Source organism: Asterias rubens, chromosome 2 (assembly GCF_902459465.1).
Source record: "Asterias rubens chromosome 2, eAstRub1.3, whole genome shotgun sequence".
In the NCBI taxonomy this organism is placed as follows: Eukaryota; Metazoa; Echinodermata; class Asteroidea; order Forcipulatida; family Asteriidae; genus Asterias; species Asterias rubens.
Genome location: NC_047063.1, coordinates 15,021,104 through 15,045,791, shown reverse-complemented (window position 1 = coordinate 15,045,791; position 24,688 = coordinate 15,021,104). Strand labels below are relative to the sequence as shown.

Sequence of the window (24,688 nt, the reverse complement as noted above, 5' to 3'; positions counted from 1 at the left end):
TGTTATTATTAAAAGATGAGCTTGTTATCAAGTGAATTAAACAAGTACCCTCTTCACATGCACACATTCGTCTCAGGTAGTTTTCACTTCATCTTTGGCAAATTATTTTTTGACTTCACATTTTTGTTTGCCCAGAAGCGTATTTTTGCCTGATTTGTTGTATTCAACCCTGTTGTCTCATTATGCACTTAACTTATTTGTTATATTGATTTTTTCAATGAGACATTGCCTTTATCACAAGGCTGCATGGGCATTTTAAGATGAGGGCTTCACTTAACTGATTAAGGCTATTGACCCAAATCAACTGCTACCAGGGGCACATTGTCACCAACTGTGTCTGAAACAAGGTTACCCCCTTCACAGTCTATAAGGATGTAGGCAAGGGTATCATCCACTAGGAGCCTGGCTGGTACAGCAGAATGCACTACCTTCCCAACTTTTTACAAAGTGCTTATTGCGACGAGGTTTTGCCTGGTACTAAGATTCACCTTCTCTAAATACCGCATTCTTGACTCGGCTCAAGAACAATATCCAGCAGCTTTGGCCATGAAGGCAAACTTGCAATGTTTTTTATCCCTACGGTATATTTCTGCATACTGTGTGTAGAGACTCATGAGGTGTTGATTTTGATTAAACGTACACACATGAGCGTCTTATGTCAAGTTTGAGATTATGCAGACCTTATGTTGATCATTTGTTATTGTTCAACAAATTCAGACTAAAAACGGATGGGTAATATTTGATTTAACAATAAAGAGAGAATGTTCACCATTAGTATTGGTGTTTCTGAACATCTCTCTTTAAAATAATTTACAGCAAAACCAGCAAGACTGATGGTCTTATTTTGATGGCCACCATCGCTGTCAAGAACACGGGATGTTTCATCTATAAGCAGAGAAAACATGCCTTTCTTGCAAATGTTATTCACATTCTTTAACCATTTTGTGACAATTTTTCATAAAGCATGTAAGCTTAACAAATTGCTAAGCATGGAAAAATCTTGTTTAGAAGAAATAGGTAGCCAGCCAAAATACAATACAGTTTACATTGCTGCAACTGGTACCCCACTCAATTGTCGCTTAGCAAATTATATATTTGCTGAGCAGAATTATCTGCTGCACAACTGTAAGAAATTGGTCCCTGTTATCGTTAAAGGTGCTTCATTTACTGCATTAGTGATGAACGTGAATGATTGCAAGTCAAGTGCAATGTATGTACGATCCCTCCCCCATCAGTTCATATTCATAACTACATTACATTTTTGTTTGTGTTTTTCAGGCTACGTTCTTCATACTCTCCGTGATTTCTTTGTTTGTCAGCACCATAGCCAGCGCCTTCTGTGGAATACAGGGAGATAACATAGATGGAATGATTAACAGTAAAGAAGGCTGCCAAAGAGAATCCAATACGTGTCACTGCACCAAAGAAGAAAGCGACGGACTGACGAGGATTTACACATTCTTAGATATCATAGACTGCACGTCATTCTTGCTCAACTTGAAGACTTACATGTTCATCCAGTGCATACTGAATGCGCTGGGCGGCATGACGTCCTTCTTAGTCGTCATCCTAATGTGGAGAAACCGCTATATGGATTTTCATTCGGGGCTGCGTTTCTACTCGTACAGTGCAAGCATCCCTAATCACCCATGGTCAGATCCCCAGACTCCACCCTACACAAACTATATCATGGCGAATGGTGACAACAGACAGGATCGGTTTGTCTTTGACACATGACCAGATACCAGACAGACTATGGTGTAAACAATGGCGGTTTTTGGTCTTGAACAATGTTTGCTGATGAGCATCAGCGTTGAGACAACAGACATGACATCGTTGAGACAACGGACATGATTGTGTGATGCAAGAGGAATAGCCAAAATGGAATTAACTATAACGGTTTCTAATGAGACCACACAGTGTATCGACTCGGTACTGATTAATATTGCATTCTTAGTTACTGAAGGTATTATATGAATATTTCATAGAATACCTTTTTTTCCCTTATCTTTTGTTTTTATTTTACAATTGCTTATTTCTATTTTATGTTGTTAGAGTCTATATTGATTAGGATATTACTACATTAGGGCCCTATATAGCTCCTGACACTGCACAGCAATCAAAAGTCATTGACAACGGTGCTTGCTTAAATTATGTCAATAGGTTCAGACATTATTCACAAATAACAATGTAATAGCACAAAGAGGTCGTTCAGGCACAGTTGGTTGAACTCATTTTTCAACCCGATCAAGTTCAACTCTGTGTGTCTGAACGGTTCTAAAGTTACAGACCGAATGGGGTCTAACCCAGAAAAGTTAGACTGTCAAGCTGGGGGTTATCTTTAGACCGCTTCTGGTTTATGTTTTAACACTGTGTGTGGACAGAAAAAAGAAGAAGATTACATCCGGTTTAACTCTCAGTGACCCAGGAACAGCAGCATGCGGTTCCAACAGTACTCTAGAGGCTTTAGTGGTACCTCCATGCAACTTACAGATTTGAAAAGCTGTATAACAATTTCTAAGATTTAAACATCACTGAAGGACCGCAGTAGAAAAATCCATGACTCCTGATTTGAATTCTTAGCATTTTTATTTTGATACTGACACAAGCAGTGTCATCTTTCTGAAGCCGATAAACAATTTACTAAAACGAGTGAACAGTATCAACTATGTTTGCAGTTGTGTACAATCAACCAGCTGAAGTGCTTAGCGATTATACATTGCTTAATTCATAGAGCTGCTTACCATGGTAGTATGTGCTTATCAAACTTAAAGGGTTGCACTGAATTCCTGATTTACACAGCTCACTGCAAAATCAAACTGTAAGCGGAAATGTTGAAGCTGTACTTTTAAAAGGGCCAAGTCACACAGGCCAATTTAGAGGCAACCAGTTCCAGACAATCTACGAGAAGAAAAGGCAGTCACATTTGAATGTTCACAGATTTTTCTTTTGGAAATTGTTAAAAAAATAACTTATTTGCTACAAAAGTGATTCTGTAGCTTACACTGCAGTTGGTTGCCTCTAAGTTACCTGGAAAAGTTGCCTCATGTGACAAGGCACTAGATTCTCATACTAAGGAGGATTCTGAAATGAGCCTATGATAAGTGAATATGACTTTTCTTATTACATCGTTTGTTCCACTTGATAGCTCCGTGTGTAAATTAGATGGATTTCTTTTATTGATCAAAACTTCACTTTCTTATTCAGGTATGAATGAATTTCTCATTCAGAAATTAGCAAGTAGTTAGAATCACATCAATTTTTACCGATAAATGATAGATACCATGTTGTACTAATACAACATTTGAGACATTTTGAGATGTTCAGGGATTTGGATATTTGGCATCAAACTTTTCAAAGGTTGAGTGTGTCAACACTTTGTGGTCTTACACTGTATAATGTAAATTATAGTCATTTTAGTCACTGTATATATTGGAAGGGGATGCAGGCTCTGCTCAGATGTTAAGATTGTTATGTAAAAAGCTGCCATCTATTTGTGCTTTCATTGGACGCTTTACATCTAATTGGTACCTTTAGGTCTCTTAAGGTAAGGGGCAAGTGAGAATAACAATGAATGAGATTTTTGACATTGCATGGTGGGGTTTCAAAGGTTCTGCTGTCGTTTTTACCAGACTCTCTCAACTTGGGATTAACCTTAGAACTTGGGTTAGTTAAGTTCTATAACCATAGACATTAGGACGCATTGAACCCATCCTAACTTAGGATGAGTGACACGTCCTAACTCGAGAAAGGATTAATCCTAACGTTTCGTGAAATCGGCTGCAGGTGTGAAATAACATCATGCAATGTTATCTTATTTCCTTGGGTATAATGTAGTTCTGATAACAACTGGTCCTGCTATCTGATACTCTGGAGTAGTATAGTGGATCGGGTGTGAGTGGGAGACTTCTCATTAATGTTTTCACTATCCCTGAGAGAGAGAGAGAGAGAGATAGCAGTCTGCATTTTGACTATAGCCATTAAAATACCCCCACTCTATAAGATGTAATAGGTGATTAGTTATATGCCATAGTAGAACTGTCAGGGAATCCAAGGTGTGAATTTGTTGCATCAATTTGTGTGGTGAAAGTTTAACAAAATTTTATCTTTAAATAAGAAGTTAGCATTTTGACTTTCCCCTTCTACTTATCTTAGAAGGGATACAAATATCAGATTGTTTTAAGTCTTTCTAATCCGATGATGTTTGCGTAAAATTTCCATCATAACTGTACAATTTGTGAATAACATTTTTTCAAGTTGGTCATTTGACATTTTTAAATAGTTTTTTTTCATTGGCTTTCAAAACTCTTTAACATTCCATCTGTACATAAATCAAAGGTTTAAAAGATTTATACGTTGTTCATTGCTAGAAGCTAAAGATGTTGTTAGATTACTTTTTGTACCACTTTGGTGATTGAGGGAAGCTGATTGGTCACTCAGATATCTCAGTTGGTGGCCCCTGCCCATGGATAAGTAGGAGTGTTATATATCTACTCTACGATTGTATTGTTAACATACCAGTGTACAGTAATTAAATAGATGAGATTTAGCCCTATTATCTTTCCATACTGTTATACAAGATTTGATAGTTGAACTTTAAGTTATAGCTAATCACAAAAAAAAAAATTACTCCAAAACCAGGGGTGTTAGAAGTGTGCCTAGATGGAGAAGTAGTGTGGCGACGACCCTCAAAATTACATCCCTGGAAACATTTGATAGAATGAAAATACACGGTTGTCTTTTGAAACTGCTCCCACCTTGATATAAACACCCATCCTGATTCTCACATAACACGATTGAATGATACGTTTGCCATTTGACGAGGCACGTATATGGATATCACATTCATCCTCATGTTAATGTTGTGCTACAGTAGTTACCCAATCCCCCATAGGTCGCATTGTATCATCCTTGTCAACAAACGACACTACAAAGTATGTGGTTTGAACAAAATTAAAGATTTGATGTAAGATTATTCAGTTTATTATAAGAATAGGGCCTATAATTCTTTTGCTGAAGCATTTTGTTTTTTCTTTCATTCAAGTTTTATTTTGATACTTTTACTCTGATGATGAATGTTTGAGAAGTAATATTTTAATTTTATTTTTGTAGAATAGCCAAATATATAAGCTATGAATAGTACTATAGAGACTTCTGCTGATGTCCAAACTATGCTAAACTGCAATGGTGGCCCAAAGCTTTGACTGGTACTTTAGAAGCTGTAGTGGTATCTCCAGCTGTTTTAGACTGCATTGCAGTTCCCAAGCTTCAAATATTACTAGTAACTATAGAAGCTTTGGTGGTATATCGTGATGTGCTAGACTTCAATGCCAATTCCAAGCTATAGTGGTATCTCCATGCTATGCTAGTTCCAAAGTTTGACTATAGGGGAAGCTATAATACTATAGAGGCTACAGTGCTGTCTCCAAGCTGTGCTAGACTGCATTGCAGTTCCCAAGTTGGACTAATACTTGAAGCTACAGTGGTATCTCTATGCTATGCTAGACTGCAATGCTGATCTTAGCTTTGACTAGTACTACAGAAGTGTGTACATGTACTATAGAAGCTATAGTGGTATATCCATGCTGTGCTAGACTACATTGCAGTTCCCAAGCTTCGACTATTACCAAAAGTTGTAGTACTAATAAAGCTACTTGGAATCTCTATGCTATGCTAGACTGCATTGCAGTTCCCAAGCTTTGACTATACTGTAGAGGTTGTAGTGCTATGGATATGAACGCTATAGTGGGATTTCCATCCTATGCTAGAAGCTATAGTGGTATATCCATGCTGTGCTAGACTACATTGCAGTTCCCAAGCTTCGACTATTACCAAAAGTTGTAGTACTAATAAAGCTACTTGGAATCTCTATGCTATGCTAGGCTGCATTTCAGTTCCCAAGCTTTGACTATACTGTAGAGGTTGTAGTGCTATGGATATGAACGCTATAGTGGGATTTCCATCCTATGCTAGAAGCTATAGTGGTATATCCATGCTGTGCTAGACTACATTGCAGTTCCCAAGCTTCGACTATTACCAAAAGTTGTTGTACTATAAAAGCTACTTGGAATCTCTATGCTATGCTAGACTGCATTGCAGTTCCCAAGATTTGACTATACTGTAGAGGTTGTAGTGCTATGGATATGAATGCTATAGTGGGATTTCCATCCTATGCTAGACTGCATTGCAGTTCCCAAGCTTAGACTATTACCAAACGTTCATAGTACTGTAAAAGCTATAGTGGTATCTCCATGTTACGTTAGACTGCAATGCTGATCCTAAGCTAACGATTTTACACTTGAATGTGCCAAACTAAACAAAACATTGGAAAGATTCAACTCAGAGATTGAATTGACATCACAAGTGCATCACAGTGCCCCCACTAAGATTAATGATGACCTGTCATTGTGTGGCACATACGCGCATTCAAATTTCCATCGATTCACCTCAGCAGTAGCGACCAAAGCAAGGGTTCATAGGTCAGCTTCATTTGCATCATGTTATCCATGTATTGGCGGTTTAGCACAATTGTTTCTAGTGAGTTACTATCAATAAAAATGATCAATAAGTTTGGATTGGCTGCCCTCTTTGTTGTCTTTCATACTGTGGAAATATTTTTTATCAGAGTTTTAATAAGTCTGACATCATTTATATGTAGAGTGTTCCCTTATTATGTTCATGTGTGTGTGTTTCAGACTTGAGTTATAGCAGCTTTTAATGTTTATTGTTTATACAATTGACTGATCTAATTAAAAAATATATCAACATATTCAGTTTTTTTCTTCCATTGTGGAAAGTTGAATTATGGTAAATTGTTTTTAATATTTGAGAAATAAATGGGCATTATTCAGACCATTTGCACAGGTCGATTACTTGTGGTTCTGAAAAGAAACTGTGTTGTAAGAGCTCATCCATTGTATAGATTACTCTGCTCATCTTAACGAGCAAATTTCTTTACATTTCCACCAAATTGTTCAATCATAAAATTTACAATATCTAAGCTTTATGGGTTTTGGGTTTTTGTGCATCATATATAAGTTGTAATAAGCCTGATCAGCTAATAAATTCTAATTTAGAAATTGGATGCCAATAAAAGAGGCTCATAATAATTAATATTATTTCACATTCAGCTAGTTTAAAAACATAATGAAGGAGTCTAATCATTGTCTTTAAAGTAACAAAACAATTACATGTATAATAGATGTTAAATTTGCATCGGGGATAAAGAATATTAATTTTGGTTTTTACCCATACACCGATGTGTGTTAGCACTGTATACTCAGTACTTTCCCGAGTCCTGTGAAAAAATATCACAGGCATGTTACTCGGGTGGGATTCGAACCCACGACCCTTGCAATTCTAGAGCAGTGTCTTACCAACTAGACTACCAAGGTTACCCGGCAGCTAGAGGCAGTTCGAATCCTATGTTTTGGCAGCGGGTAATTACATGTATGCTACATATACCTCTTAAATGGTTACTGTACCATTGGTTTTTGGAAGGCTAAACTCAATCCTCTTTAGTTTCTCAACATATACAATGTACAACCAAGTTGTGGAAATACCATCAACAATTTCATTAAACAAAACTCTGGTTTGTGATATGTGAGAGCCTATTTAATCAGTTGCTTCAAGTGAAATAATAACTTGAATTTGGGTGTTCTTTGACAGTAATTCAGATGGAAAAAAAAAATGTTTCTGTGGAGGATTGGTACTGATAGGAACTTTTGAATCAGTGAGCTTTCAGATGGAAGTATTTATGTGGAGCTTTGTTACATGGCCCAATTTGATGGCACAGAATCAGCGCATGAAGCAGGGAATTCTGCGTTACGGCAAGCGTATTTCAAGGTTAGTGGCGAATTTTGGCTTCTGCGCGTGCGTACTCCACGTTCCTAGGCATTCTACGCTTACATGGCTAGCGCAGAAACTTGCACGTAAGCGATAACCTCGTTCCCAGGGGGTGATCGATCTCGACGCGCCATTTTTTCCCAGCATGCCTTGCTCGATCATAACCCCTGGAAATGTAACTCCAAAATATCCAAATATATGGGATATTACAATTAGTCCTGTGGTTGATCCGTTCTGTGTTGGGCGTTAGTTGCGCACGCGCTGGTTGCGCTGTGTGTAATAAAAGTCATAAACTTGCCTTGGCGTTCAGTGTTGCGTGACAAAAAAATTGAATACGTACATCTTTATACGCACGCGTTTCGGCGTACAGATTTTTTGGACACGCACAGCGTTTCAAATATTGCGGGTTTATATGATGGCCAATCAAAGACACGGTTCTGAGTTTCCCTCCCAGGGGTTAGAGACGTACTCAGAGCTAGCTGGTGATACGGCGCGCTGCCCAAGGTAGCGAGGTTGCGTAAGCAGAAAATTGTGATCGTAAGCACAGAATTTCGGCGGTAAGCAGAGCCATGAAATTGGGCCCAGGTATGAACATAATCAGTGCATTTTCAATTTGAAACTCAACTGAACAATCCTTCTTCTGTTAATGTTTGCTGATAACATTCTCTGCCTTTAAAAGGGATCATGTGGATAACTCACTTTACCTCAACTTTCTGTAAAATAATATTGATAAAAGTGTTTTTGAAGTACTCGTTGTCAATCAAATTGTCTCTGTTATACTCCATCACAAGAAACATAATATCTTACTCTCAGTGGTGATTAAAAGCAGCAATGCATTCAGGAGATTGAAATCAAAAAGACAGTTTATAATCAAAATTCCAATGCTAGAAGACTCCCATTTTGTCATCTTAATTAAAATATAGCAATTATCTGCTTGAGCTTATCCATGACTGATTGCTATGCTTTGATAATCATTATGTAGCTTTCTCACTGTAATAAAAGGCTTGCTACAACATTGGCATTAATACAAGCTCAAAGTGGCTCAAGCTTTAAAACTCGTTCGGCTTTGTCGGTAAATTTAACTAAAATCAAGCTGATTATGGTTCTCTACCACACCTCATTGATCCTTGTAATCTGAAACACAAAGTCACTAATGGCAATTTCATGGTCCAGGGTGAGTTTTTACAAGAGGGCAAAGAGGAATGCATAAACATAGATATTGCTTCAAGTCAAGTAAATGAATCAATACTTTACACAAATTGACAATAATATTATTGCTGTCACGTTGATAGAGAGCTAGCTAAGTAGTTAGATATTAAAGATTAACAAGCATGATTAATCAAATGCATCTCTAGTTAGAAATTTGATTAAAACATGCCTACCATCCTTCAAACGGAGACAGACAAAAAAACACAATTGTTGGTTTAACAAAGCGCACTGTTATACTATGCAAGCCTTCTAGCTTTTTTCACTTGGCCTTGCTGTATATATTAACCAAAAATACAATTGCATTATTATCTTTGTTTGTGAATCTGACCTTGAAGTGGTGGAATCAAGATTGAGAGGAAGGCTTTTGAGCAGGTTTCATTCATCAGATATGCATTCTAATGTAAATAATTCATGTAAATTGTATAACATTCTTGTAAAGAATCTTATTATTAGTGAACCAAAGACAGGGTTAGATGAGGGATGTGCGACGGGCTCCATGGTGTATGTGCAATCTTAATGATGTAGTCAACTGTTAAAATACGAATCAATTGTGGAAATTTAACTGCCATTGTTTCAATGTGTCGTGTGATCAACATGGGTATTGTCTCTGTTATGGTTTATATGCTACCATGTTTTTTTGTACTGCTTTATATGCACAAAGAATGCCTTCTTTTAAATTCAAACAGCTTCATGACAATTTAAATGATTGATTGGATTTTGTTTTAGCTCAATAGCTTAGCTTTACTGCATCATACTGCTTGATAAAAGGATAGTGATGATTGTGATAGAATGATTGGTAGCTGTTAAATTATAGTTTAACAGATCAATTGTAAAGGCATTGGACACTATTGGTAATTACTCAAAATAATTATTATCATAAAACTTAGGCTACTTGTTAATGAGTAATGGAGAGCTGTTGATAAAATAAAACATTGTGACAAACGGCTCCCTCTGAAGTGATGTAGTTTTCAAGAAAGAAGTTATTTTCCACGAGTTTGATTTCGAGACCTCAGGTTTTAGAATTTGAGGTCTCGAAATCAAGCATCTGAAAGCACACAACTTTGTGTGACACGGGTGTTTTTTTTTATTCCATTCATATCTCGCAACTTGACGATCAATTGAGCTCAAATGTTCACAGGTTGGTTATTTTATGCATATGTTGAGATACACCAAGTGAGAAGACTGGTCTTTGACAATTACCAATAGTGTCCAGTGTCTTTAAAGGGTGTGCCCAGAATTGGTAAGATTGAAAACATCAATCTTCAAAGGGCTACTCTCTTAACTTACTTGGGATATCAAGATGTTAAAGGTAGTAAAGACGTCCCTTGAAAAAGTTTGGTCTGAAATGCTATTGTTTTATAAAAATAAATAAATCACCTTTGATCTTGCTAGTTCAACATAAGATGTTTCAGTCAAAACAGTGCTGTAGTTTTTCCCACTATTTTTCCTGTGACTCTGATGGCCGAGTCACACAAAGTGCAGATACTGGTCATTGACAGCTACAAATGTTGGCTGCAGGCTTTGAAAAGAACAGCTGTATGTCTTATAATGTAATCCTTCATAACAAAGAAATAATTTTCCTGCTTATAATGGCGTTAACATTTTTACATTGGGTCTTGCATGGTTGTTATTCATTCTAAATCGTCACATTTTAATTTTAATTCGTAAACATTTCTCTTGTTTCGAAAGACTTTCATTGAAATTTGTCATGGCATGCTTTGTGGTAGTCAAGCAATTCTCTCTCTGATGTAGATGATAAGTAGTCTATACGGCTCTACAGACTACTACTGCCATCACAGTCCAAATGACTTGGTGTGAGATTAGTGTGTTGTGTATAGTACCTCACCTTAGGGCTTTTAACAAGTCTTGTTGGACTAACAAAAATTGGTGAAGGTGGATTTAGGATTAGGCAGGGAATTAGAGAGGGATAGGCCAATCATGTCAATGTTGGAAACCTCAAAATCAATGAGAAGTGGGACCTAACAAGTGGATAATGTGAATGGGCACACAGGTGGCCGCAGAATTTGGTACTGACAATAAAAAACATTGAGTGATTTAAAAAAAAAAAAAAAAAAAGGGTTTGTTTTAAATAATTTTAGAAGTGTAACTGAAGGCTACCTCTGAATGACTCATCGATGAAGAATACGATATAAAAATACAGCTTCTATGATGTATGCTAAACTTATTTCAGTAACATCAAGATTAAAAGCATCATTGATATTCTTTTTAATTGATTTTTTATGTTTGGAAGCACACAATTCCTTGTAAAAAAGCATAGTGAACAATCTAATATGACATAAAAACCACTAAAGTTGTATACTTTCCTGTATGGCATGCTTAGTAAGTAATTAGGTTTTTTTTTCTCAAACTCGAATCAACTTTAAAAGGTCTTGTGACATTTACTTAAAACTTACTGGATTTATTACCCTGGCTGTTTCTGCGAAAGGGAGAGTATCATACTAACTATCTCCAAGAACTTTACTCAAAATTTAAACAAAACGTAAACAGTTACAATAATATGAGTATTTGGAAAATTTGAAAAAAAAATTTCTATGAAGTCGATTTAAATGCATTGTTGGAATACAAGTATTGAATCTTGTTATACAAAGAAGGCGTCATATTAAAAAAGAGCATGTCAAAGGTCATGTGGGTTTCCTTTAGCATTACTTATCATTCATGTTCAATTTAAAAGTTGATTCTTGTCTATGTAAATTCCCAAGATATATCAATGAAATAAAAACTCAAGTTTAAATGCTTTCATCTATACTGAATATAATACAACGATTAAAGGAACACGTTGCCTTGGATCGGTCGTGTTGGTTTTGAAAAGCGTTTGTAACCGTTTGTTATAAAATGCATATGGTTAGAAAGATGTTTTAAAAGTATAATACATTGATCCGCACGGTCTTCCTTTTACCTCGTCAACTAACACGGTCGGCCATTTATGGGAGTCAATAACACGGTCGGCCATTTATGGGAGTCAATTTGACTCCCATAAATGGCCGACCGTGTTAGTTGACGAGGTAAAAGGAAAACCAAATTTCGAGGCATAGTTGTGTGGATCATTGTATTCTACTTTTAAAACATCTTTCTAACCATATGCATTTTATAAACAAACGCTTTTCAAATACCAACACGACCGATCCAAGGCAACGTGTTCCTTTAAATTGAACAATGTGAAAAGATCAAACATTTTATCCCCTTTGAATGTTTAAATCTCGTTATGCATTTCTCAGATAAGTAGAACTTTTAAATAAAACTTAACCCACCTCCAGATTTAAAATGGTTTTCAACTATCTCATGTTTAAAAGGAAATTAAGCAAGTTTTTATTCGACTGGTTAAATATAAAGAAAAGTTACTATACAGAAATAGATACTCTGCCTCAATTTGTTAAAAATGTTGAATGGGTATTTTGTTTACAAACCTCAAGATGAAGTAGTGTATTAGACATACAGTAAATATAGTGTATAAATCATTTATTTGAAATGTTTTAATAATTTACATTGGTGTCAAGACATTTTGTGTAAGTTACATTTTCATTTGGTTTTTAATTTTAATTATGCTCAAGTATAAAAATAACATGTATAATACCATCTGTTTAGACTTTTTGTATTATACGCACATGGTGTTAAATATAAATTTTCAAATTGTTCTGATTTAAATTTGTTAAACTGTCAATTGAAAAAAAAATAACTGGTGTCTATTGTGTGATTTTTAATGAGTGATTTTTTAGAATGTGGTCCTTTTCAAAACTAAATTTATATCCTCTAGCTCTCAAGTAATACGAACAAACGTGTATCACTTTGGAAAGAGTGTGGGTTCGAGTCCTGCTCATGACACTTGTGACCTTGAGCAAGGCACTCAACCATACATGCTTTGTAAACAATTGGGGAGGTAGTTCTGTCTGTTCCTTATAGACTGAAGAGAGAGTGGGGTGGTTTGGGGGGGGGGGGGGAGCCCCGTGTCAGCCCAATGAGTAGACTGCACTGTGCCACTGCTGGCATTTGATGCCCAGCCCAATGAGTAGACTGCACTGTGCCACTGCTGGCATTTGATGCCCCTGGTAATGTTCCCCCGGTAAAAGTTGATTTGGGTCAATAGCCCAAATCAAATAAGTGTAGCCCTCACTTTTGAAGTGGCTATCCGGCCTATTTTCAATGGACGTTATGCATATATGACGTCGATGAATATTGCTCTATCATGTGCTCTATTCGTACAAAAGTCGTGACTGAGTTTGTGGCTACAGCTTTGGCTGTAAGCCTTAAATGCATCAACTCAAATCAACATGACAATCAAGCCTAAGCCGCTTTTTCCGGACTTGGTCATTGCATTGCACTTTACTTCCAAGATGGCGGCAGGTGGCATCAATGCATTATGTTGCGATGATTCAAGTTCTAGAAATGGGTCTAGAATAAAACCCCAATAGATAGTGTTCTCTTCCCTTTGACCTTTTCATCACCCAGTCTCATTCTTTGATATAGGCCTACTGTAACGTCATAGTAGAATTCTGTCGATGAACTTCGCAATTCAATAGTAACATAAGCTCTTTTTATATTGGTCAATCTCTCCTCAAGGCAATAAAATTGTCTGCAAAGCTCCCACTGTGCTTCCCAGACATACCTACGTATTAGAATGAGTTACTATTCTATGTAAGTGGTATAAACATCACTTCATTTAGTTCTCTTCCTTGCATGTCTGCATCTGAATAATGTTCCAGCTGGCCAATGCCAGTTTGCCAATAAGGATTTATTTTAGTTACATTGGTATGATGTTTTTTGCAACTGAAGAAATTGCTGAGATTTGCACATGCAATACATAAATTCATGACTTCATTTCAAATCAACTGCTTACTATTTCATTTCATATTGAAGCCCTGTGGTGGGTAGGCCTATACAAACTCCTATACAAAATCTCTCCTCCATCCTTTAAAAAAAAATCTTCATAAAAGAACACATTCCTTGGAAGAAGTTATCCCCCACACTGATGCTAAAATTGCTCACTCAAGAAACCTTTCTTACAAACTCCACCTCTATGTGATTTTAGTGCTTAAAAATTGTTCGCTTAGCGGAAATGAGCAGGACACCAGTCACAAATTGTACATGAGACACGGTATTGTGGTTGGCAAACTTATCTAATAAGCATAATTTTGTTGTGCTAAGCTACCTTTTGTGCTTAAGCATCTCTATGAAATTAGGCCTTGCTTGGTAGATTATGTTTTTTTGAGAACTTGTCTTGCCGTACATTTCTACCACCCTATGTTGGAGACTTCATCACTGCATTAAGCTACATCTCCTCTTTACACTCGATTCCCATCTCCTTTGGGACTAGTTCATTCTCATGTGTACAAAACCCAATACTGCTCTCCCACACTCCAACTTCATGGTCACCCTTGATCAGGGAGAAAGAAAGTAGATGCATTGATACCTAGGACTACGTGCAATTACAGAGTAGTTTAAGATAAAATCTTATCTGATTTCAGGGTTGTTATCTACAATCTTTAAGGTAGTCGCCATACACTTGGGCTGTTTCCATTTTACATTGAGAGATGTAATGACGTATACTAAGCACTGTATCAATTCACAAGATCTGAAAATGTCATTCCTTAGAATCTATGAATTACATTCAACTCAGAATCAAGATGGTTTGGATAGATTAATGTATACACGTACATGCTTTACCAACGATAATATCAGCCACCACGATTCTCAGACAAGAAGATAATAAAGAACTACTTTACATATTTTGGGTCGAATCCCACCAGAACGCCATCGTGAAACAAACTGTAGAGTGGTCTTAATAAATATTTTAAGTTTTCTCCACATTAAATTTGGGTCATGGTTAGAGTTCATGTTCCCTTTGTCCATTTTTAAAACAATCACTGTCCATCTCCGTGGCAGCAAATTACTATGTTTAAATCTGTTAAGTTTAAACCCTATATCCCCAGCCCATCTTGGTCCCCCCCCCCACCTCTGGGGGCTGTTGGGGTGATTATTTGTTTGTTGGGGTGTTTGTTAGTGTGTTTTGTTCTTTTCCTGAGTTATCAGTCGGTTCCTACCGAAGATTAATGGTAACATTTAAGATGCTCTTGGTGCACCAATCTGCAACCCGATCAAATTTATCGACTATCGACACCAAGCTGAACAAACATGACACCTTGTCATAGGCCAAACAAATTATTGAAACAACGCGGTAGATGCCAACATTCTTGTTCATCAAAGGTAGCAATAAAGTATCTCCCGCGGATAAACAAATCTGATGAATTATACAGATGCGAATATACGTCAAGAATCATGGCTTTTGCTAAATATTTTAGACATCACATTAAACAAAATAATTTACACTCGGACCCACAGTTAATACCCCAAGCCTGAGACACCTGTTGGACATAACTTTAGTCTTAATAATCACTCCACTTCAGACAAGATTTTACATGGCTATGTACTTGCCTTGCTCTATGGTACTTGGTACCACAACACTGCATGCTATACGGCAACTGTTTACAGAATAAGGCATCGTTCAACCCCATGGTCTGAACATCAAACAAGGAATTTACTAATAATTTGTTGTCTTTGCCTTCTTCTTTTCCAACAAATATCTCCCTTTTTAGGTAGTAAAGAATTTTGACAGGCTTGAGCACTGTGTTGTGGCAAAGATTTGACAAAAAGTCCTTTTGTGGCAAAACAGTGAGCGGAGATACCCAAAGACGTAAAGAGTGAAAAGAGATACCCGATTAGACAAAACAGTGAACGGAGATACCCGATGAGGCAAAGAGTAAACGGAGATACCCGATAAGACAAAACAGTTAATGAACGGAGATACCCAAAGAGGTAAAGAGTGAACAGAGATACCTGGTGTGGCAAAGAGTGTACGGAGATACCCGATTAGACAAAACAGTGAACGGAGATACCCGATGAGGTAAAGAGAGAACAGAGATACCTGATGTGGCAAAGAGTGAACGGAGATACCCGATTAGACAAAACAGTGAACGGAGATACCCAAAGAGGTAAAGAGTGAACAGAGATACCTGGTGTGGCAAAGAGTGTACGGAGATACCCGATTAGACAAAACAGTGAACGGAGATACCCAAAGAGGTAAAGAGTAAACAGAGATACCTGGTGTGGCAAAGAGTGTACGGAGATACCCGATTAGACAAAACAGTGAACGGAGATACCCGATGAGGCAAAGAGAGATAATAGAGTCCTGATGTGGCAAAGAGTGAACGGAGATACCCGATGAGGCAAAGAGTGAACGGAGATACCCAAAGAGGCAAAGAGTGAACGGAGATATCCCTTAAGACAAACATTTAGCGGAAATACCATGTTATCTAAGAGTTTGATGATACAAACCCAAGTGAGTTGCAGACTGAATTACAGCACCTGCTTTTATACCATCAAGTAATAAACGGCTAATAGAATGAGACAGTCTTGTCTGGTCCAATGAGGGAGATTTGGCTTCAATGCCCCAAGGCTTTTCAAATCACCTGAAATTGTCATAAACACGAACGGCAAGAATTGGCTGCTGGACAACTATTTCCGGGAAAAAGGCTATTCGATAAGAATAGACTCATTCGGGGATCATACACATAAATATGGGATAGCAGCAGGGCATTGCGTGGGCTTTAGGAAATGGTTTTAAAATTCTAAAATGGAAAATGTTCAAACTTTACGCAGAAAATAAACAGAAAGATTTGTTTTGCCATAATAGAAATTAGGATTGTGGACTTCTTATCAATGACAAAAAACAAGCCTTTTAGTTAAACAAATGAAATGCAGCAACAGTCAAGTAATGGTCGGACACTATGTGTTTCAGCGAACCAAAATAGTTTGATTCGATTGTCATTTTGGGTGAATATTATTAGACGGTAAAAAAAGCAACTGCCCATAAGCGACATTGGTAGAAACGTTTCTCACTCTGCTCGAGAAACAGTTTGCAAAATTACATCACTTTTAAAACCAAATCGTTTTATAGTCCTTTGAAGTTTTATTTAGTGAGTAAAACTGAAAGGAAAAGGGAATAATAGAAAGTTTGAACATACGTCACATCAACTTTGACTGAAATCCCAGTGATCTAAATTTTAACTACTTTGACAAATTCTCGAACAGGAGTGTTCTCGAATCAGGATTCGTTTTAAAAAACCTTTTCAAACTGGTCAAGAGTAAAATATATTCATTTAGTAAGTGTCACGAGTTATTCAAAGTAAATCAACCTTTTTTGGAAAGCGAAGTAGATGCATTATTAACAGCTCGATCTTACTCCATGCCTATATATTTACTCAACTTGGGTTGATGCAGTTTAAGTTGCCTTGGATCGGTCGAGTTGGTCTTTGAAAAGCATTTGTAACCGTTTGTTATGAAATGCATATGGGTGGAAAGATGTTATAAAAGTAGAATACAATGATCCACACAACCATGCCTCGATATTGCGCGGTTTTCCTTTTACCTCGCCGACTAACACGGTCAGCCATTTATGGGAGTCAACTTTTTGACTCCCATAAATGGCCGACAGTGTTAGTTATTAAAGGAAAAGGAAAACCACGCAATTTCGAGGCAATGTTATGTGGATCATTGTATTCTACTTTTTAAACATCTTTCTAACCATATTCATTTTGCAACAAACGGTTACAAATGCTTTTTATAGACCAACTCGTCCGATCCAAGGCAACGTGTTCCTCTAAGCCTACATCAATATCTAATATTTCCCTCCAACGAAACGGTTTGAATCTTCAACTCCTGACTGTAGCAATTGCACTCTCCATTAAATCCTGTAGCCATATAATATTCACCTACATCTTGCCAAGCATAAATATTTGTAATCAAATCCTATCACACGATATTTTTCAAGCTCGTAATAATTTGGACCACTTTGGGTCCGGGAGAGGCGAGAGGTACACACAATGCACTAAAAAAACTCAACTAAAATAAGACATCAGCCGGACGTATCAAGCCGTCCAAATGATACTGGATGTTTCTGCCATGTCCTAAGGGCGACCAAATTTATTTCGCCTCAAATTTCCAAACAAATTCAATTTTCAAACTAATATGGTCCCGTGGCTACTTCCTAACTCCCAGTCATTGCCCTGGGTTTAGCTAGTGAGTTGGATTGAGATTTTGAAGATAACAAACTTTGCCGTTTCAAATAAACGAATCAATAGTCTATTCAGGTTCAACGGTATCACTCAAAAAGGAAGCTGTCCGACTAAAATGTCAACCTTCTCTACGTACTTTCAGTGTAACGTAAGACGAAGAAGAAGAAGAATAAGATGATGAACACATAGCCACGTTTAACTTATTTATATTAAGAGAAATATCACGAACAATTATAGTAACAGATGTTAAATTTGCACCGGGATAAAGGATATTATTTGGTTTTACCCTTATTAACTCAGTACTTTCCCGAATTCTGAGTAGAAAGGAAAACCACAGGCATTTTACTCGGGTTGGTTACGTTATATATTAAGCTATCTATATAGTCATCATATGCAGAATTTCGAAAAGTGTTGAAATGAGCGTCGCACAATTGATAACATTCGGTGGCTAAAGATAACATTTACAAGAGGAGTAGAACTCCAAGGTTGCCCCAAATAACATCAATCTATGAACTCGACACAATGAATTCCTCTGGTTCTTCCTAAAAAGCTTCTCTCGGCATCTGGCTACAAATACATCTACGTTTATGGAGACCGAAGACAAAGAAACACATTCCACAAAAGGTCTCTTAAGTCTAAGAGGGGTATTCTATCAGACATTTTTGACAAAGGTAGAATAAAATCTCAACAAAGAGATGAATGTTTGAGAAAATAAAAAGGACGCGTGTCCACACGATATCACTCCCTGCCACATTGACACTGTGTGTACATTATTATGTTCAGTATCGGGTCCACACTGGATGTGTAATTTTCGCACAAAAAGTGTGTTCTTCACTTTGTTACGTTTGGAAAATGGAGATCCAACAGAGTATTTGCTCGACCCCGCTAATGTGAACTCCATCCACCCATCCAAAGATTGTCTGAAATATCCCACTGATCAATTCCGATTGTGGCACTTCTTTCAAGATAGGACCATATCACAAACCGTGGCCCAATTACTTCAAGCCGCCTTTATTTTATATGTCACGGTCAGTTTTGAATTATTTGTGATCGTGGTGGAATCAGTCCTTCAGGGGGTTTAATTAATATCACTTTCCCTAAGACGATTTGGGAAAAGATCTGAAGACAGATTATAACCCACTCCAGTCAAATCATATCATGGAAATATTTGGTTTGTAACGGGCCGGCGGACTGCTGTGTTTTAGTGACGGGATTAAACTCGCATGACTGCGAATGGCTGCCGGCAACGTACGATGAAGAAATAGGATTGGAATTGTTTATTTCTCAATCTTAAGGTCGCACCTGCACAATTCAGAACGAGTGGAACGAGAAAAGTAGGGTGGGGGTAAATATTGCAAATTATTTCCGCCATGTTAGAGGAATATACGTTAGTTTTGCATTGGGACAAATACTATAGTTTTGTCGAGTATGTGGTTTGTTTCATAGAGAGAACCTGTTTTCACTGTTGTTTCTCGAGTACATGGTGTGTTTTCACTGTTGTTTCTCGAGTACATGGTGTGTTTTCACTGTTGTATCTCGAGGGTGTGTTTTCAGCGATACACTTCGAGTACATGGTGGGTTGTCGCGTTCATTGTGTGTTTTGAGTACATGGTGTGTTTTTCTAAGTGTTGATAATTTTCGTCATCGATCCGTTGATCTTCAATGAACCATCAGACCGTGACTGAAATTGTTTGTTGTGTGTGATTGTAACTTATGTTGGATCACGAAGCCATCTGACTTCACCCTGTGTATCCGAGGGTGTGTCCAAGTCAAAGACAGTTTCTGCAAAAAGTACCTTTATTATAGCTCACTTTAAGTTCTTATTACAGGCATCTCCCTTTGAAGCCTGATGTGATAACAAGATGATAAGAAGCAGGCCCGTCCAATTTATTTGTCAGACTGAATATAAGAGAATGCTTGTTAGAGCATCTAGTTTCATAGCTCATGAGGAGGTAAGCAATTGTAAGCCATTGCATATCTCAATCTTTCGATCATGCTCTTCAGTTTATCCATGTGTTGATGCTGCTGAAGGATTGTTTTAACTAGTTAAAACTAGTATGTGATAAGTAGGTTGTTCCTAAGTTACTAGGATGCGTGACGATGTGCTCCAAGGCGCTCACTATGGCTGTCTTAACCACTGTCATGGTAACCTAACCTGACAACCCTTAATTCCAAGCCACTGGAAGATCAAGTGGCGACTTCAAACCATCAACTTTAAAACAGGTCATGGATTTTATGACTGTTCAAGAAGTGAATGTTAATGTGTGTGCCGAGCAGCAAAAGGCATAAACCTGTACAGGTGCGTCCACAACCTTATACGATTATGGTTTTGGAAGGTCCGGCTATTGTTATTCCTTGTTCTAAAGAATCCCCTTGTGGGGTCCAAGTTGAACAAATAATTATCTTGTGGGGTCCATTGTTGTATTTTCTAAAATACCCCGTAAGGGCACTCCTAAGCCCATTATTTTTAAAGGAATCCATTGACATTAGTGACGGAGCCCTCAAGACTCCATTGAACCTAATCGGTTTGTTAACATTGGTGACTTCAGTCCTCTCTTTATCTGTACAGTCAAATAAACTCAACATCCAACCTGGAAAATGAAGTCAAAACTATTCTGTACACCCTTTGACAAAATGGACATACCCCGATTGAATATAATGAAACACAAATTTACATTCTCTGTACATTAATCATTCATAAATTTTACTCTTTCATAACTTGTCTTCAATATCACACAATCTGTTTCATCTCATTTAATTAAAATGTGTCTGTTTGTGAGCCACGCGGAATCTAATTAGACACTTCTATCTAAGAGGGCCACGTATTTGTTTAATTAACTTTGTTTAATTAACCGAGAAAAATTAATGGTGCAAGAATGGCATCATATCATCATCCATCAGTTTGCTGTTAATTGCTTTTTCCACTCCCACCGAGAGAATGTACACAGAAAAGACTACTTACTCAAATAATATTACCTGGTCTATCAATATTGGATTAGATTCACTTCCGGGTTGTGACTGCACTGAATCATATTTACTTTCATAACGAGGCCGTTAAAGGCACTGGAAACCTTCGGTAAAGGCCAGTATTCTCACTTGTTGTATTCCAATATAATTATGCACAAATAAACAAATCTGTGAAATTACTCAGTTGGTCATTGAAAGTTAACAAAATAATGACAGAAAAGACACCCTTGTTTCACAAATCGTGGTGCTTCCTGCTGCCTTAAAAAGTGCTTCAGGGTTGAAGTCTGCTAATATTTGAGTGGGAAATTATCTTAAAAACTGTTACTTCAGATGGGTCGTTGCTCTCCTTTCATTCATTCACAAAAAAGACGAAAACACAGAAATGCACCCAGGAAACAATAGAAACTTGGACACATGTAGACCCTAAACCCAAACGGAACACTCGTGAGCGGAAGAGTTGTAAAAGGACATTGAGGAATGTTTATTATGATTTTATACGCTATACGCCTCTCTTAATATTTATGCATGAGGTACGTCACAATGCTAACCCAAAACGAGGCGATGGGCGCAGCCACTGCAAGTGACAGGGGACTTGCGCCCATAGCCTCATTTTGAGTAAGAATTATGACGTTATGCATAAATATTAAGAAAGGCGTATAATTATTACTTGATACTATACAGAGATAATCTCAAAAAAATTGGCATTAGTGATTATGACGTATAGGCATCTATGATAACTATGGTTAAGTCGTCATGAATGGTGTCAATTAAGTCATACTTATGAGAGATGTAGCCATATTTATGAACTAAGTCATAATTATGAAAATGTAAGTCATAATCGTGACCTTAATTTTATTTCTGTCTCAACTGTCCCTTTAATGCTGCATGAGAAGTATGCTTTCCAGGCACAAGCCCCATCACAAACATTTCCATTTGCAATGAACTGAAACACTTTAAACACACTTAAGAATGTTTGTTGCTTAATCCACGAAAACAGTCACCCCCAAAACAACCCTATCAAAATACATTAGAGTTTGACGATTCTACTTGTATTTCCTCAATTCTGGGTCGCATTACCCAACTGCACACTGGTTACACTCCATTACTACAGCATGCCAGTATTGAAACAGATTCCCCTGGCGTCCATACTTGATACTCTAGGTGCCATTTACCCAAAACCGCCTACGCACTCACAACACAAACCCTACATTTATTGTTTACACATGCCTTGATAAATGTCACAAGCCACACCGAAGCCCAGGAATAAAAGGGGAAAAAATTTGGTTAGGTAGTGATGTCAAAGAGAGATGAGAAAATACTCCATTAATTTGATTTAGAGACAAACCACCGACTGTGATCCCACCGTTAATTATTGATTTATGTTTTGTGAGTGTCCTCTCCAGGCTCCCACGGACTGACAAACAAACACAACAATGTAAACTCCGGAAACAAAAAGATCCCACCGAGTTTAAGCTGATTATTCACAACACAGAGAGGACCCATTGAACGTGACCTACATAGCATTCTCATCAATATACGCATTTGTAAATGACTGCGATTTGAACCAGTTTTTCAGAATGCAATGCTTGACACAATTCTTTACAACCTTAACGATTTGCCTTCTGTTCAAGAGTTTAAATGTCTCTTTAAAAAGTCCCTTTTAAAATTCAACTTTTAGTTTTCAACGCAAGGAGCATTTTGTTTTGTTTAGATAATAAAATTACTCGGCACTCTTAACTTTAGGTCTATGCTGTAAAGAAAGCTAACATAACTTTATACCTTCAATAGATTTATGCAGAACCTGAAGTTATTTTAATAAAGATTTCTCACAGGCCTGCAGATATGCTATTTTTTTTAAATAAATAATATCGTCCATTATTTCGTAACAGGAAACTTTCACAGCGAGCTGTAACTCAAGTTCAGAATATCTTGTGACAAAGCGTCATGCCACGTCCCCGCGCTTTGTTTCAAGAAATTGAGAATTCATAGTTAATGAGCGACCAGTTTTCGACATTCTTCCAAAGTTTTTGAACAACCACTTTAGACAGAAGTAAAGATCTAGCAGAACACTACTTGGAACTTACCCTTTTAACGTGCTGAGAATTGTTGTGGAATGACAAAGATCGCTATATCCTGCACAAGGAAACAAAGTTTACTGTCATAACATGGCACACCGCGGGAATTTTAAAAATGGCCATGCGTCAAACAGTTTAGTTTCAGTTTTATTAGACTTTACACTAAAACAGTGCAATGTTTGTTCGCTAAAAACGCAAACTTCATTGGCGTTTTTGTAGAGAACTTTCAGAATCGATCTCCAGCAAGTATTTCACAGTGACCCACGGGAGTCGGACGGGATGAGAAATTCCATTTTAGCCCGTTAGACCAAAAGGGAGAACTATTTGTTTAACCAATACTATGTCGTAAAATATAATAACGAATAGAGACTGGGGGAACGCGGTGGGTTGTGTTAGATGGGCGGATTCATAGCTCATCGTGATTGATTGATAAAAACGTCAAATGGAGAGTATTCCTTTGATAATTACTCCAAAAGATTATAACCATAAAAAGTGTATTAATTGGAGAGATCACTTCAGAGCTGTTGAAACTATAAAAACATTGTTAGAAATAACACCCTATGGAGTAATGTAGTTTTAGAAATTTGTATTTGGTTCACTAGAACCCTTTAATCTGAAGAAGGCTTCAGCACTGGGCTTCAGACGTGAAGCCTTTCGCCAGACATCTTGAATTTGTAGGGGACGCAGCAAGGGTGGTTCTTTTCTTTCATTATTTTCTTGCAACATCGATGGTTAATTGAGCCCAGGTTTTCACAGGCTTGTAATTGTATATTTATGTAGATGGCCTTTTGACATTTTTTTCCAAAAGTAGGCCTATATTCTTTCTTTAAAGGTAGGATCAATGTTTGGTTTTAGTCCACGTAAAGTTGATTTATAAAGGCAAAGACATCGAGACAAAATAATGGCAGTATTTTATACTTACCAAAGCACATAACAGGCAGTGGTGGAGTCGCCCCTTCTGTGGCATGTGGGAGAATGAACAAAGACACCACTCACATGTTGAGATTCGGGATACAACAGGTTAGCATCCAGCTAATGTACGCCATGGTCATGCATGGCTGGTTTACTGTTACATAACCAAGTTTCATTACAATAACAGTCACTTGAAAATGTCAGTTGGATACAGTGTCTATTAATTGAGAAAAGAACCCACAAATTTCACCCTGTTGAACTGAGGAATGTTTAGCGAGGTGACAGCGGGTACCAACCGCATGTCTTGTCGTATTGAGATGAGGGCAGCATTCAAATGGACACCAGGGAAACTTCCAAAACTCGCCTGCAGATTTTTGGAGTTTTTGGGGAATCTTTGCAGATTTATTACATCTCTGGACAAGTTTTTTATTGATTTCTTATCAAGTGGGGCATTTCAGATGAACTAATTTCGTAGCATGCTTACTAACAATAACATTACCTTTTTATGTAACAAGTAGGCATAGACTTTCGGATACAAATTACATAATTTATTTTCGGGTAATTAAAATAACAAACCTATGAACATTTTTGCTG

At 37.3% G+C, this 24,688-nt stretch overlaps 1 protein-coding gene and 1 long non-coding RNA gene across 2 annotated transcripts in view; one reads left to right on the top strand and one right to left on the bottom strand.

Moving 5' to 3' along the window:
- LOC117307448 (sarcospan-like) overlaps positions 1-6,575 on the top strand; it is a 78,904-nt gene extending 72,329 nt beyond the window's left edge. The window contains exon 4 of the mRNA XM_033792201.1: positions 1,279-6,575. Coding sequence (XP_033648092.1) covers positions 1,279-1,737 — 459 coding nt within the window. The 3' untranslated portion in view covers positions 1,738-6,575. The remainder of the gene's footprint in view (positions 1-1,278) is intronic.
- On the bottom strand, positions 3,847-24,193 carry LOC117307449. Its single transcript, XR_004521093.1, has 3 exons — positions 24,105-24,193; positions 23,192-23,240; positions 3,847-3,931 (listed from the first exon to the last, which is right to left on the bottom strand). It is a non-coding gene; the product is annotated as an uncharacterized LOC117307449 (long non-coding RNA).
- Between the last annotated feature and the right edge of the window lie 495 nt (positions 24,194-24,688).